At 44.8% G+C, this 16,191-nt stretch overlaps 1 protein-coding gene across 2 annotated transcripts; it reads left to right on the plus strand.

Moving 5' to 3' along the window:
* The first annotated feature begins 694 nt into the window (after positions 1 to 694).
* LOC101611209 (prion protein) lies at positions 695 to 15,734 on the plus strand. Of its 2 annotated transcripts, none has more exons than XM_045157348.1 (2): positions 695 to 762; positions 13,394 to 15,734. In XM_045157348.1, exon 2 carries the CDS (start codon positions 13,404 to 13,406, stop codon positions 14,223 to 14,225), a length of 822 nt encoding a protein of 273 aa, XP_045013283.1. In that variant the 5' UTR covers positions 695 to 762; positions 13,394 to 13,403; the 3' UTR covers positions 14,226 to 15,734. The 2 variants fall into 2 exon arrangements, with proteins under 2 accessions (XP_045013283.1, XP_045013282.1); XM_045157347.1 differs by having other exon boundaries at positions 696 to 766.
* The last annotated feature ends 457 nt before the right edge of the window (positions 15,735 to 16,191 follow it).

Consider the following 16,191-nt stretch of genomic DNA (forward strand, 5'->3'; position numbering starts at 1 on the left):
CACCAGGCCCAACTCAGCAGGAATCTTGAGGTGGAACATTCTATTTCTTACAAGTTGCCTCGGATTGCATGCAGCGTGTTTGTAAATGAAGTACATTTTCTCTTTTGCGCTTAATAAAAGCTGAAACTGAATTTATGATCTGGCTGTGGTGTAACCCTAGCACTCAGGAACCTGAGGCAGGAGCACCACCACCTCGAATGTCAGGTAGGCCTGGACTGCACCGTGAGTTCCAGGCCATCAGAGACTGTAGAGTAAGACCCTGCCTCCAAATGAAAACAAAAAGAGGTGAGGTCCCCAGTTTTAAGAGCTATAAGGGCTGACGAGAAAAATCATAAATACTGAGCTCAATCCAAGGCAGAAAAATATTCCTCTTTAGAACTTTCTGGCTTCCAGTTCTGGAGATTTCATTCTCATGCTGCAGGTAACGTTTCATTTTCAAGAGCTGGTCATGATGTAACGGAGATCTGGGCTCAGTAGAGACGGCTTTACAGTCAAAGAGCCGCGTCGGGGAAGGTCGAGCCCGAGGCTGTTGGGGCGGTCCGGGGTCGAAGCGCCTCGGCTCCGGCTGACTCACCCCGCGGGCGGGCGCGCGCGCGATGGGCTCCCCTCGGGCGGGGCGCGCGCGGCGGCGCGGTGATTGGTGCGCGGCCGGCCTCCTTCCCCGCGCCCGCCCTCGGCGCCGCGCGTCCGCGTCCTGCGCCACAGCCTCCCGGGCCGACTCCGGCGTCCGCCTCGCTGCGCTCCGCCCGGCTCCGCTCCCAGGCAGGTAAACACCGCGGCTGGCCGGGCTGGGGGGCGCGGGCGCGCCCGCGGGGTGGGGTCTGCCCTGGCGGCGGGTTGCCTGGGGCGAGGACCCGGGCCCGAGCCGCGCTCACCTCTGCGGATGACGCCACTCGGCGCGGCTCGTGGGGCTCGTCCCCAAGGCGGCTGAGCGCCCGCCCGTGGAGCCCAGGTGGCCCCCCACAGTCTCGGGGCGAGGGGACGGTCGCCGGCGGCCCGGGAGCCCCAGGAAAGCCGCCCGCGCTCTGCCGGGGCGCAGGGCGAGCGCGGCCTCCGGGGACCGCGGGGCACCCTCGGGCGGCCCGCCGGGCTGACAGCTGGGCCGCACCCGCCCTCCGCCGCCCGCCGCGAGCCGCTCCACGCCACGCGGCCCGCGTGTGACCGCCGACCCAGGGCTGCCCTGCCCCAGTCCGCCCAGCCTCTCCCAGAGACGGACCCGGGACTCCCGGCGGGAGGCCTCCAGGTTCTCTGCACGGGCGGCGGGGGAGGGGGGGGCGGCGGGCGTGAGGACTCATTTATTTCTCCCTTGGATGATTTTCTTTCTCTACGCTTGCCAGCAAACATCATTTTATCCCGTGATTCCATCACCATCCCTGCACTAGCCTTAGCAAGCATCGTTTTACCCCGTGATTCTCCTCTCCTCTGCAGTAACCCTAGCAAACATTTTACCCAGCCATCCGCAGCACTCAGTGTCACACACAAGGCAACGCAGTTTCATTGCCCTGCCTCAAATTATCATGATTTATGGCTGTGTTATTTTCTTGGACTTTGAGTGATGTGGCTCAGAAAGGAGTTGCACTTGGATGAACATTTGAGGTGTTCGCCATTTCCAGAGGAGAGACATTCTGGGGTTAAAGATGTGTCAATCATTTGAAAAATAGAAACAAGGAGATTGAATTAAGATGTCAGACATCTGGAAAAATTAACTCGGATTTGAATAGACAGGAAAAAAAAATCACCAGGGGAAAGGAACTGCTTTAAGTACACACAGACCCTCCAGAAAGGGAAAGGAAGCGGAAAGCTAAGATGTGGTTTGTATGTTACCTGTATCTGACACAAGCGTTCCCAACATGTTAAAGGAAAATTATAATAAATAGTGAAATAAGTCATATTTAGATTAAAATGCAAATTAATTAAGTTTCAGTTGTTGTTGTTGTTATTATTTTCTACATTGCTAGGCAAACAGCAGTAGCTACACCCCTTCCTGGAAGTGGCCCTCACTCAGACTTGGTCATCTTCAGGTTGGGCTTTGAGGTAGTGATGACTCTGCAACCCGCTTTCACTTTGGATAGTTTACCTGTTTCCTCACATTCCTTTTGTCCACTATAAAAAGAGGAAATGCTGCCTACTTCCAGACCTTATTGCAAAGACTAACTGTGTAAAATTGACTGCGATATGTGTGCTTTATTCTGTTTCCTATTACTTTATTGTGTTAACATTTCCTGGGGAGACATGTGAAACCGTCTATTCACCCCAGGTAGGGCACCAGTGACAGACCAAAATAATGATTCCACCCAATCCCAGTTTAGGAAACCAGTGTGCTTACTAACAAAGCATAGGTGAGGAGGGGTGACTCCCAAACTACCTCAAAGTCCTACTCCAGCAGGGATGATTACCTCATGGAAGCCTCATCATGGAGTCCCCCTTTTCAGTTGACCATCCGTTTTCTGTATACTGTATCTCCCATCACCACTGGCAGCTGGGGGAGGACAGTAGGGGAGTAATGGCTATAATTCCAGGTGTAGTCCTGTGACCTTCCCTCCTTCAATGGAGTATCTGTAACTCCATTACCATAGACCTGTCATTGTGGTGTTCTGCTTGGTTAGTTGCCATGGCTACCCAGCCAAGGTAGCCTGTACTCCAAATTGCCAGTGAGATGATCATGTTATACCCAGGGAAACAAGCTGTATTATAACACCTGTTTACACTAGTACAGTCTTTTTTGTTTGCTTGGTTGGCTCGGAGGTGAGTTGGTTGGTTGGTTGTTTTGAGACTTAGTCACTGTGTTAGGTCTAGCTATCCTGGAACGCAAATGTGAACCAACCTGGCCTCACCTTTGTGGCAGTCTTCCTCTCTCTTTGCCTCCTGAGTGCTGGGATTATAAATGTGCCACCATGCTGGGTAGTATACTACTCTGGTGATGCATTGTTAGTTGATGACCCAGAAACACCACTTCTGGCAATTTACCTGCAGTGGAAGAAGCAAAGGGGGTGGGGTGGGGGGCAATGGACCAAAATAGAACAACTGAGAAACAACCTAAATGTGTGACAGATAAGTTAAGAAAAGCAGGACACATTAACAGGAGCCTTATGTAATCATCAGAACTGGGGATTTTGGACCCCATGAATCAATGGGAAAACTGACAAGTCAAAACACAGATTACTAAACTACCTGTTCATACAAGAATGCATATTTAAAAGACCCCAAAGGAAAAGTGCAGAAAATGAAAGTATTAATAGAAATTGTATCTGATTGTAAGTTTCTTTTTGTTAGTATATTGTGTTCACTAAATATTATTTTTTTATTTTGTGTTTGGGGGGGTCTTTCTCAGGCTGGCATGGAATTCACTATGTAGTGTCAGGCTGGCCTTGAACTCATAGCAATCCTCCCACTAAATATTTTTTTTTAATTTTTATTTATTTATTTATTTATTTATTTGAGAGCATCAGACACAGAGAGAAAGACAGATAGAGGGAGAGAGAGAGAATGGACGCGCCAGGGCCTTCAGCCTCTGCAAACGAACTCCAGGTGCGCCCCCTTGTGCATCTGGCTAACGTGGGACCTGGGGAACCGAGCCTCGAACCGGGGTTCTTAGGCTTCACAGGCAAGCGCTTAACCGCTAAGCCATCTCTCCAGCCCCCCACTAAATATTTTTAATATTAATTTTTATTTTATATTAATTATAACAGATTATTCTCCTATATCCCCTTGCTCCAGCTCCCATTACCCTGGAGGCCTTCCTCAGTGGAGTTATGGGATTTACTTTGGGGTCATCAAGGTCTCAATCAGTCCCTGTGGGGTAGCTAGAGACCATGCTTCAGGATATTTCTACTCACTCTGTGGCTCTTTCTTTCTGTCCCCTCTTCCACAATTTTCTAGAGCTATGGCAGGCCTGTTGGCAGTCTGATTTAGTGTTGAGTTCTCTGTAGCCTCTGGATTTCTGTTTTGACAGATTTTGATTGATCACTGTGTTTATCACCATCAACCTGGTTGTCAGGCTAGCAGTAAGTGCAGTATTCATGTCATCACATTCCCTGAAATTTCTCCTGGACTCTGGCACATGTGGTAGAGGTGCACATCTCATGGTGGACAGAGCTAACTTCTTGTTTTATTGATGGACCTTTGGTTCTCCACTATTTTCTCTGTAAAATAAAGCAGTTTCTCCAAATGAGAGAGAGTGAGCAGCTTGAGTTAAAGGGGAGTATGCAAATTTGGTGTTTTGTTTGTTTGTTTGTTTCTTTTGTTGGTGTGCAAGCCCACTCTTCTCCAGAGAACAGCAGGGCCTTCTCTCTAAAGTCTGTGAGTTTTCTGACAGTGGAAGTCTGACTTGGTTTCCAGTACCAGGTATGAAGTCTATCCCTCTGAGCAGGCCTCATGTCCAATCAGAGAACAGTTGGTTACCTGCAGAAGTGTTTAATTATTGACCAGCTGGTTGATTTCATAGTCTCTAGGGTCTCCTGCTTGTTCATGCTAATGGTGACTGTTTTCCTCCAGCAGCTCTCATGGGACTTTCCAGCACTATGAGGGCTAGCCAGGTAGCCATTGCAGTTTAGGAAGGCCACAACAATCCTGTACCCTGTGAATCTCTTGTGTTAGGATGGTTAAAAATCACCAACTGTCAAAGGAAATGGGGGGTAGGAAAGAGTATAATCACCATTGCTTGTTCCAGGAGCCATTTGGTAATGTGTACTTATACCTAATTACATGCTTGTTTCTTGTAAATCAGCTTGATTTCACAGAGCAAGAACCACAGCTTTCTCTAGAATTATGTTAGATTATATAACTGTGCAATCACTTTTGAATAATGTAACAGAAATAACAGTAGCATGAACATTTTTTCTGAACCAAATTGACAGTGAACATGGCTCTCAACCAAATGAGAAGGCTAAGATAAAGATTTTTTCCATTTCTTTTAGCTAATTAGTGTTTTGAGACAGGGTCTCGTAGCCCAGGCTGGCCTTGAACTCCCTTTGTAGCTTAGGATAACCCTGAGCTCCTAATCCTCCTGCCTATACCTCCCAAGTGCTGGGAATATGCTGTATGTCAGCCACCATACTTAGCTGGTTTTTCCAAACTGTATTTTAACTTACTGCTCCATTCTCCCAGTGCAGCTATGAAGTGCTGCATATTAAGCATTGAAAACACCCAGGTCTAATGCAGGGATGGCTTTAGCACTGCACAGCCTCTTAGTGAATGGTGTGTGGGGCAGCTCTGATAGCTGGGGAGCTTTTGTCTGTTCCATTCTCATCTTCACTGCACAACACTATGTAGTTATTTCAAGAGATATTCGCATTCTTTAATGAAAAGTGTTAGGTTCCTGAAGACCTATCTTCAAAGCTTAGCTAGGAATGCCAATTCCCTGGGAAGCTTTTATAGCCTCTGTAACATCTGAAATCTCATCATTAGATGTTTTAGGCTGGCCTGGGATAATTTCTAGCAAGATTATTTATTTTTTAAAGTTATTCATGTGTCTGGGACATAGCTCAGTGGATAAAGTGCTTGATTTGTAAGCATAAGGATCAGAAGTTGGATCCCAACACAACATAAATGGTTGGGTATAGTGGCTACTTGTAATCCCAGAACTTGGGAGGTAGAGACAGAGGATCCCTGGGGCAAGCTAGCTAGCTAGACTAGCTGAACTGGCAAACTATAGGTTCAAATGGGAGAGACCCTGCCTCAAGACTTAAGTGGAGAGCAGTTGAAGACCCCAATATCAGCCTCTGGCCTACACACACACAGGAAAAAGAAAAGCAGAAGTTCTTCAAGTAACTCTGATAGGTCATACTGGGTGCTCTTTGCCCTAGTCAGTACCAAGCTGGGCCTTATGATAACAGTGAAAAGCCCTAAAAATTCTCCCAAAGTTTTGTATGCATCAAATTCTTTCAGAGCTAGTGACTTCAGAAGATGAAAATAAGATTGGAGAGATGGTTCTGTGGTTAAAGGCACTTGTTTGCAAAGCCTGGTGGCCTGGGTTCAATTCCCAGTACCCATAAAGTGGTACATGGATCTGGAGTTTGTTTGGTTTGTTTGCTGCAGCAGGAGGCCCTAGCATGTCCATTTTCTACCTCCCCCTCCCTCTGTCTGTCTGTCTGTCTGTCTCTCTCTCTCTCACGCACACATACACACACACACACTCCCTCCCTTACTCCATTCTTTTCTTTCCTTCCCTCTCCCCTTTTCTCTATCAAATAAAGAAATACATTTCAGGGCTGAAGAGATGACTTAGCAGTTAAGGCACTTGCCTGGGAAGTGTAAGGACCCAGGTTCAATTCCCCAGTACCCATGGAAACCAGATGCACAAGGTGGTGCACACATCTGGAGTTTGTTTCCAGTGGCTAGAGACCCTGGCATGCCCATTCTCTCTCTGTTTGCCTCTTTCTCTGTCTCAAACAAATATTAAGAAATTTTTTTTTTTTTTTGGTTTTTCAAGGTAGCGTCTCGCTAGCCCAGGCTGACCTGGAATTCACTATGTAGTCTCAGGGTGGCCTCAAATTCATGGTAGTCTTCCTACCTCTGCCTCCTGAGTGCTGGGATTAAAGATGTGCACTACCACACCCGGCTAAGAAATACATTTTAAAAGATAAAAATATGGGCTGGAGAAATGGCTTAGCTGTTAAGGTGCTTCTCTGCAAAGCCAAAGGACCCAGGTTTGACTCCCCAGAACCCACATAAGCCAGATGCACAAAGGGGCACACACATTTGGAGTTCGTTTGCGGTGGCTGGAGGTCCTGGCTCACCAATTCTCATTCTCTCTCTCTCTCAAATAAATAAATATAAATATTTTAAAAAGATAAAAATAGTTGGGTGTGGTGGTACACACCTTTAATCCCAGCACTCAGAAGGCAGAGGTAGGAGGATCGCTGAGAGTTTGAGGCCAACCTGAGACTACATAGTGAATTCCAAGTCAGCCTGGGCTACAGTGAAAACCTACCTCGGAAAAAAAAAAAAGATAAAAATATGACAAATAAATTAATTCTATTTAGCACAGGAAAGATAGGGAAATTGCCCTGGGACAGTTTGAGAGATACGGCTGTCTTATCCTCTCCACAGCTTACTCAGTTAAACTTCAAGTTGTAATGTGTTCTGAATCAGAAGTTTGGCAGTAAGCATACTGCTTGAGTGGATGGTAATAATCTGGGCACTAGATTTGGATGTCAGCTGTATCATCTTGAGCTGTAATAACCTTGGGACAAGTTCTTACCAGCTCTAACTCCTAGGCCCCATCAACATAGGCATAGAATAAATGGAATGCATATATAGATGAAGAGGACACATGTAAACACAGAAACACACAGAGGCTACCACACTGAAGGTAAGTAGCCATGCCCACCTCTAGGAGTCTCCCTCCCTCTACCCTTCCCCGCCCTGGGATAAGCAGACCCAATTCTCTCCCTGCTGCCTGAGGCTCAAGGCTGAGTGGGGAAAGCAGAGTCAGCTTCCTGTTGCTTGGGAATACAGGGCCACTTGAGTTGTGGCTTTGGGTTCTACCTTGTACCTCCCTGATGTCCCCCCTCCCCCGCCCATTCATTGCTTCCATGTCTCCCAGAATGTAGGCTAGGTCACGTGGCATGAAACTTAACCCTCTCCAAAAATCTTTCAAAATAAGGAATTTCTTCTTTAGAACCAAAGCCTCTTTTTCACGGGCTTCAGGACTGGCATGATGTTTGTAACTCCCCTAATCAAGCTGCAACCTGAAGGGCAGTTTGTTTTAGTGCTTCTTAGACACCCATTTCCCTCTGTAAAATCTATCAGGGTGGTTTATGGGTCATTTTGTACCTTCTCTCAATTCTGTGGTTGTGCTCTCCTGCTTTTATAACCAGAGCCTCATAATCTGACATTTGCATTCTAACATCTAGCAGGCCAAATGTGCTCTGAATCTCTTCTCATTCAAACATGTCTTCAGCCTTTGTAATAATAATAATAATTGTTATTATTATTACTATTATCATTATTGTGCTCAGGAATCAAACTCAGGGACTCATGCATACCTAGCAGGTGCTATATTTGAGCTACATCCTCAGCCTAGTCCTTTTCTTAGGGAGTTAGAGTACAAAAGAAGTTGAGAGAGAATTTTGTGTAGCTCAGACTGGCCTCCAACTCATTTAATGCAGAATCTATTCTTAAATTCCTTATCCTTTTGCCTTCTCCCAAGTGGTGGGATTACATTGTTTGTGCAAACCACAACCAATGTCCATTTGAGTGTCATTTCACCACATTCTTTCAAATTCTCTGAATTCAGATAAAATTGTGTTAACACTATGGATTATTTGACGGTAACACTATGGATTATTTGAGGGTAAATTGACACTTTTGGGGGGTTGATAATGTGAAATGTTCCCTATATGCTCATGTGTTTGAACCCTTGGTCTACAGCTGGTGGCACTATTTGGGAAGGTTGTAGACCTTTAGGAGATGGAGGAAGTAGATCAGTGGGGGCAGGCCTTGATGTTTTATAGTCCAGCCCCACTTCCTGATCTCCCTCTGCTTCCTGACTATGGATGCAATGTGACCAGTGATCTCCCTCTGCTTCCTGACTATGGATGCAATGTGACCAGCTACCTCCTGCTCCTGCCACCATGGTTTCCCTGCAGTGACAGACTTTGCCTGGAACCTATAAACCAGCATTAACCCTTTCCTTCCTTAAGCTACTTCTTGGTCACAGCAATGAATAAAGTAACTGAGATACTTTCTATATTGGTTTTCCAACCAAAAGCCATTAAATGTTCTGGTTTTTTAATATCTCAACCTAATTTTCTAGCTTTCCGCAATAAGTCCTACTATTTATTTTGAGACTAACTCCTAGTTGTTTGAGTTTCTTAGTGTCAATGTGAATGGAATGCTACCCTCCCCTGTCTTCTAAATACAGCTGACTTAGAAACTCTGTAGTTTAGTACATGCTGATTTCAAAAACTACCATTGTAATGAGCTGACTTATTTTTTCAAAGACCTTCTTGAATGATTTTGCAGGTTGTTCCAGATAGGAAAATCACACCTATATGAGATTCAAAAACAATCTAATAACAGCAGCAGGTTTGATTTGCTTGTCACCAAAAATTCTTCTCTTCTTAAAAATTACAATAGAGTGAGGGTTTTGTCTTGGTGGTGGCCATTCTGCAGTCCCCCTGCCTCAACCTCCTGAGTGCTGGGTATGTGTCTAACTTATGTAGTTTTCCAGTTACTTACAAACTTTTTCTTTCCTTTGGGCACTAGAAATTAAATCACAGCCTTGAACATACTAAGCATATATTCTACCTGTAAGCTACACCCTTGACCCCTTGTATATAGACTTTTTAAAAATGAGTTAAACTTTTAAAGAAAAAGAAGTAGATGTTGATTTTAATTAACTTTCAACATATTCAGTAAGTCTAGTTTTTGTTGTTGTTGTTATTGTTGTTGTTTGGTTTTTTTGAAGCTGACCTGGAAATCATTGTGAAATCTCAAACTGGCCTTGAACTCACAGCTACCCTCCTACCTCTGTCTCCTAAGTGCTGGGATTAAAGGCGTGCATCATCACGCCTGGCTAAGTCTAGTTTTAAAACAAGCACACATATATATTTGAAAAAAAATATATATATGTATGTATATCTTTGAAAAAAATATATATATATGAGAGAGAGATAAAAAGAAGCACATAGGGACAAAATGGACACAGGAGGGCCTCTAGCCCTGCAAATAAACTCCAGACGCATGTGCCACCATGTGCATCTGGCTTATGTGGATCCTGGGAAATTTAACCTGGGTTCTTTGGCTTTTCAGGCAAGCACCTTAACCACTAAGCAATCTCTCTAGCCCTAAATCTAGTTTTTTTTTAATCTTTAACATAATAGATTCCTTGATACTGAGCTGTTCTTTACTTTCTAAAATAACTCATAAAGGCCATCCATTGTACATAATTGTTTTGTGGCAGTTTCACTATATCCCTGAAGGATGCCCTGGAACTCATGACAGTCCTCTACCTCAGCCTCCCAAGTGTGTGATCATAGATTAGAACCATTGCCCCTGGCTCAAATAGATTTTTTTATTATTTTTATTTATATATTTGAGGGAGGGAGAGAGAGAAAAAAAATGGGTGTGCTAGGGCTTCCAGCCGTAGCAAACGAACTCCAGTGCATCTGGCTTACGTGGGTCCTGGAGAGTTGAACCAGGATCCTTTGGCTTTGCAGACAAACACCTCTCCAGCCCTCAAATAGATTTTTAATCTATAAAACTAATGTAATATGTCCTTTTAAACCTTTCTTTTTCCAAACTTTTTTTTTCTCATTCCTAATATAGAGCTGTTCTGATTGAGGATTTTTTTTTTTTGAGATGCTAGAAATTGAACCCAGGGCCTTGCACATTCTAGGCAATCATTGTGCCACTGACTCACTCTGCCACTAAGCTACATCCCCAACTAGCTAGCTATATATTTTATAATGTTGTGGGGGGGTCATTTTCATTTAGAAAATCCATATATTCTAGGTTTCATTTTTTAAATTCTACATTTACCTCTGTTACCTCTATACAATTAGGATGGGTTTCATAGGCATTTTCATAAAAGTGCATAATATAAGCATATGAAGCCCCCATGCCACCACCACACTGTCCCTTTTCTTGTCCTCCCTCCTATTTGTGTCTATATAACATGTTGTATCCACAAATTAAAAGAAGCATGTTGTTTGTCTTGCTGAGGCTGACTTAATTCTCCATTTTCTTCCAAATGATACAATTTTGTTGTTCCGTGGCTGAACCAGCAATATAGTGCAGAGACTGGAATCTGAGATTTTCACATGCAGGTTTTGAGTCCCTCTTTAGAAATGATTCTGTAGGAGCTCCAGTTGTGCAGTCAGTTAGTGCATAGTACTTAGAAAGAAATGTTTTTCTAAATGAAGTCTTTAATATTCATAATTGTCATTTTCTTCTTCTCACTAATTTTGAAGTGATCCGATTTTGATACATTCTATAATTCTCCACCATTACCCAGTGTTCAGTAGCATGCCAACCAGCTGTGCATACTCATGGCTTTGATGCCCTATTGTTTGCATTGAGACAATTTCCAAGGTGGTGTCTCCAATTGTTGGTTGTTTCTGAACTCCAGACCCTTGACACTTACTACCTTTTGTTGCCTCTTGTCAGCAGTGGCTCGACAGTGAGGCCAAAGGCAGAGCCTTCTCTGTCTTCTTGCACATCTGCTGAATGCTCCTTGTACTGATCACATACCTGTCCAGAAATTGGGATGCCAAATAAATTCTTGCAGTCTCTTTCCATATCAGACAGCATGTCCCCACAGGCTATCCACTGAATCATGCTAACCATAGTTTTCTTTCCCCTGGCCTTAACCTTCCTCAGTGTGGTAGCCAAAGAACTGGTCCCCCTTTATTGTGCTTTGTCTCATGAGCGCACAGTCTTCAATCCTGCTTTACAGTGTTCTTTCTGAAAAACAACACAAACTTCCAGTAGCTCCTGGTGTCTTCAGACCCAGATCAGACCTTCCGTGGGCCGCCTCATTAGGCTAACCATAGACTCTAGCATCCAGATGTGGAGGGAGCAGCAACACTTCTTTTGGTTTCTTTTTTAAAACAGGTGTGCTCTTGCAAATTGAATACTAATACTAGCACAGAGATGACAGGTGTGATCTGTCCCAGCCAATTGGGAGGTCTGCTCACTTTGCTATGAGGTCTTAATACCTGACACCTGCCTGCCCTTGTACTGCATACTTGAAGTTTCAACCAGGCCTTGATAACCTGACTCCTGCTTTCCTTTCCACTACACATTTGAAGTTCTGGCCTCCAGTGACCTCAGCTATGCCAGTGTTCTCTGATCCTGCTTACCTCCATTCCAGCTGCTGTTGGGCTCCCTCCACCTTCTGTGCCCATCCCTCTCCTGTATCTGTCACTATGGATGTCACCACTTACTGTTGTTGACACTGCTAGTAAGAGAGGCCAGGGCCTCCTGTGTCCTAGGCTTTGCTACGCCCTGGAGCCACACCCTCAGCCAAAAGCCATAACTCTTATCACCTTTCAACAAAACCCAACTCGATATGATTCCCTACAGCCTCTGCTTCCTTGCACCTGCCTGTTAGATAAGACTGTGTCTGCAGCAAACCAGTCTTTCCCACAGTGGCTTCCATTGAAGTTCGTTTAGTTCAAGTGAAACTGGTAGTTGGCCATGGCAGTAAGGAATGCTTTGTAAACTTACAAATGCAATTCTCTTTAGAGATCCATTGTAAATATTTCATTTTCAGTTTGGGTTTTTTTTAAGATTTATTTTTATTTATTTATTAGAGGAGGGGGGAATGGGTGCATCAGGGCCCCAACCACTGCAAACTAACTCCAGACGCATGTGCCACTATGCGCATCTGGCTTACGTGGGACCTGGAGAATCTAACCTGAGTCCCTAGGCTTCGCAGGCATACACCTCAACCGCTAAGCCATCTCTCCAGCCCTCAGTTTGTTTTTTTAACGCTTTAGTGTAGATGTTTTGTAGTATGTAGTTATGCACTCATTTATCATTTACTTGTTAATCAGTAACACAAATAATGTTTCTTTTAATTTGTGGATACTACATTTTATGTAATATGTACAATCCTATATGTACATCTGACAGGAAAGCACAAATGCACTGTGAGGGGAGCAAAGGGAACAAATAGGAGGGAGAGAGAGAGGACAAGAAAAGGGGAAAGTGCAGTGGCATGGGACATCATGTACTTTTATGAAAATGTCTGTATGAAGCCCAACCTAATTGTAAAGAGGTAACAGAGATGAATGTAGAATTTAATAAATGAAACCTAGAATATGTGGATTTTCTAAATGAAAATTTATCCAATTTGTCCTTCGGAAAGGAGAGTAAGTTCTTTGCCCTTAACAGCTGCTTTTCTTCTGAATGGTGTCAAGGAGAAATCCAGAGTGTGGAGTATTTTGAGTTGTTTGCTCTTGACTTACAGAACCTTGAACATTGTAGGCAATCACTCTACCACTGTGCATATTTTATAATGATGTGTGTGTGCGTGCACTGCCATTTTCATTTTCTCTTAAATGCTGTCAAGGAGATATCCGGAGTGTCGAGTTTTTTTTTTTTTAATTTTTATTTATTTATTTGAGAGTGATAGACACAGAGAGAAAGACAGATAGAGGGAGAGAGGGAGAATGGGCGCGCCAGGGCCTCCAGCCTCTGCAAACGAACTCCAGACGCATGCGCCCCCTTGTGCATCTGGCTAATGTGGGACCTGGGGAACTGAGCCTCAAACCGGGGTCCTTAGGCTTCACAGGCAAGCGCTTAACCGCTAAGCCATCTCTCCAGCCCAGGAGTGTCGAGTTTTTGAGCGAGGGTGTGTTACCATTACTCTGTATTCATCTATTTTGCAGCAAATGCTAGGTGGCTTCCACCTGAATGCTGATGACCTCTCCTTCTTTTTCAGATCAGTCGTCATGGCGAACTTCGGCTGCTGGCTGCTGGTTCTCTTTGTGGCCACATGGAGTGATGTTGGCCTGTGTAAGAAGCGGCCAAAGCCTGGAGGGTGGAACACTGGTGGAAGCCGATACCCAGGACAGGGCAACCCTGGAGGCAATCGTTACCCGCCCCAGGGTGGTGGTGGCTGGGGGCAGCCCCATGGCGGTGGTGGCGGCTGGGGGCAGCCCCATGGCGGTGGTGGCGGCTGGGGACAGCCCCATGGCGGTGGTGGCGGCTGGGGGCAGCCTCATGGCGGTGGTGGCGGCTGGGGACAGCCCCATGGTGGTGGTGGAGGTGGCTGGGGTCAAGGAGGTGGCACCCACAATCAGTGGAACAAGCCCAATAAGCCCAAAACCAGCATGAAGCATATGGCAGGGGCTGCTGCAGCTGGGGCAGTAGCGGGAGGCCTTGGTGGCTACATGCTGGGGAGTGTCATGAGCAGGCCCTCCATTAGTTTTGGCAATGACTATGAGGATCGTTACTACCGTGAAAACATGAACCGGTACCCCAGCCAAGTGTACTACAAGCCTGTGGATCAGTACAACAACCAGAACAACTTCGTGCACGACTGCGTCAATATCACGGTCAAGCAGCACACGGTCACCACCACTACCAAGGGGGAGAACTTTACTGAGACCGATGTTAAGATAATGGAGCGCGTGGTGGAGCAGATGTGCATCACGCAGTACCAGAAGGAGTCCCAGGCCTATTTGGAGGGGAGAAGATCCAGTGCGGTGCTCTTCTCCTCACCTCCTGTTATCCTGCTCATCTCCTTCCTCATTTTCCTGATAGTGGGATGAGGAAGGCTTTCTTCTTGTTTGCACCTTCCTGTCCATGTGGTCCAGGTTGGAGGGTTATCCACCTGTAGCCCTTTTAATTAAGGTGGTATCCCACTCTTGCTTCTCTTTATCCCCTATAGGCTAATACCCTTGACACTAGTGAGCACTGGCAAACTGTCCTAGATGCTATTCATTGCAGACTCCATGGATTATGTCCTGCAGTGACAGTGCTAATCGCTGGACCAGTGAGATATGACAGCAAATAATCACTGGTTACTGCAGGTGTAGTTTGGCCTAGTGGGACAGGATGGGGCTACAGCAAATCTCATACCAGTCTTCAGATACCCTTGCCTGAATCCCTGACTCAAGCAGCCAGAGTTGAGGACACAAATGCCCTAGCCTAGCAGATTTCATAGCAATTTGGAGTTTTCTAAGCCTCTATAGAAAATTGACAAATTTGGAAAATGGCTATATGATGCTCATCCACAAAAAAGAAAACACTAGAGAGCCTCAGCTCTTGAGCCACAGGTCCAGCCTGGGAGCTCAGCCTGCTGGAATATGTGTGGCATTTGCAGAGAGCTGGGGCCTTTTGTGGTACAAGCTGCACAGCAGTTGCTCATCAAGAGTATAAATATTGATGCGACCCCTGACCACCCAGAAGACATACTTACAAGAGATACACATAGGTCCAGTGTGTCCAGTGTCCTTGGAGAAAATCTCCCATTTGGTATATTTCAAACATCCACTTGTGGTATTTTTTTTTTCTTTAGTAACAAACTATATAAGTAATTAAGGCTGAAAAAACATCCAAGCACTGAAGTCAGATTAACTTTGGTCATTTCCTGGAATCTAGAATGATTTTTAACCTTATTTAGATGAAACCAGGAGATTCTAGCTCTAGGGAAAGCTGGAGCTATAAAAGCAGGAACCTTTAACAAATTACAAGCTGAAAGTGGCTAGGGTACAAAGTACAGAGTGCTTGTATTTCTTTATTTCTGTCTCCTAAATGTCAAAACTCAGATTGAGTCACACTCTTGGTTTCTGTACTTGAGTTTGAATCAGATAACAAGGAGACAATATAAAAATTACCTTAGGTTACAGATAAAGCTCCTACTCCAAATTAGGAAACGAAATTCTTTTGGTGTTTCTTAAGTAAGGTAAAATGACTGTGTCGTTCAATATTGTCACCTAGCAGGCGTATGCTTCTACTCTGCAATGTTATTGGATTGCACTGTGTGTTACAAACTTAGAAGTTTTGCTTAGAGCATCTGAAGTGTTTTATGCACTAAACGTTTTGTAAGGTACTAAATACTTCCTATGTGGGAACCTTCTGTGCAGCCTTTACGCTTATGATGTGCACTGAATAGTTTTGTATAAGAATCTAAAGTGAACACCTTAACTGGTCTTTAAAATATGCATGTCCTTTCTGTTTTCTACATTTGTAACTTTGCATGTACTTGTTTTGGCATATAAAAGTTTACAAATGTCTGCTGTGTGGCTGGAATTAAACACGAGCTGTAAGCACTGCCACAGGAAGTCCTGCTGGTGCTGTTGTGTGCCGGCGTGGGAACCAGTGGTGCTCCAGGCCTTGCACTTGAGGCGATGCTGATTTCACGTACCTGCCCCCGACCTGTTCTCATCTTTACTAGGTCATGGACTACTTTGTCTGCTAATTTTTTCATTCTTTACTATAAGGATCTCAATGTGTCCTGCCCTTGGAAGACACAAAGGCACAGAATGAGGAAATGTGGTCCTCGTGCTTTGGGAGCACTTAAAAAAATATTTTTAACCAGATGTGGTAGCACACACCTTTAATCTCAACACTTGGGAGGCAGAGAGGTAGGAAGATTGCTGTGAGGTCAAGGCCAGCCTGGGCTAGAGTGAGACCCTACCCTGAAAAACCAAATACATTATTTGCATGAATGGCTTAGAAATAGACTTTTTAAAATTTGTATTAGCATTTTCCATCATTATAGAAAAATATCCC

The sequence above is a fragment of the Jaculus jaculus genome, chromosome 8 (assembly GCF_020740685.1).
Source record: "Jaculus jaculus isolate mJacJac1 chromosome 8, mJacJac1.mat.Y.cur, whole genome shotgun sequence".
Taxonomy (NCBI): Eukaryota; Metazoa; Chordata; class Mammalia; order Rodentia; family Dipodidae; genus Jaculus; species Jaculus jaculus.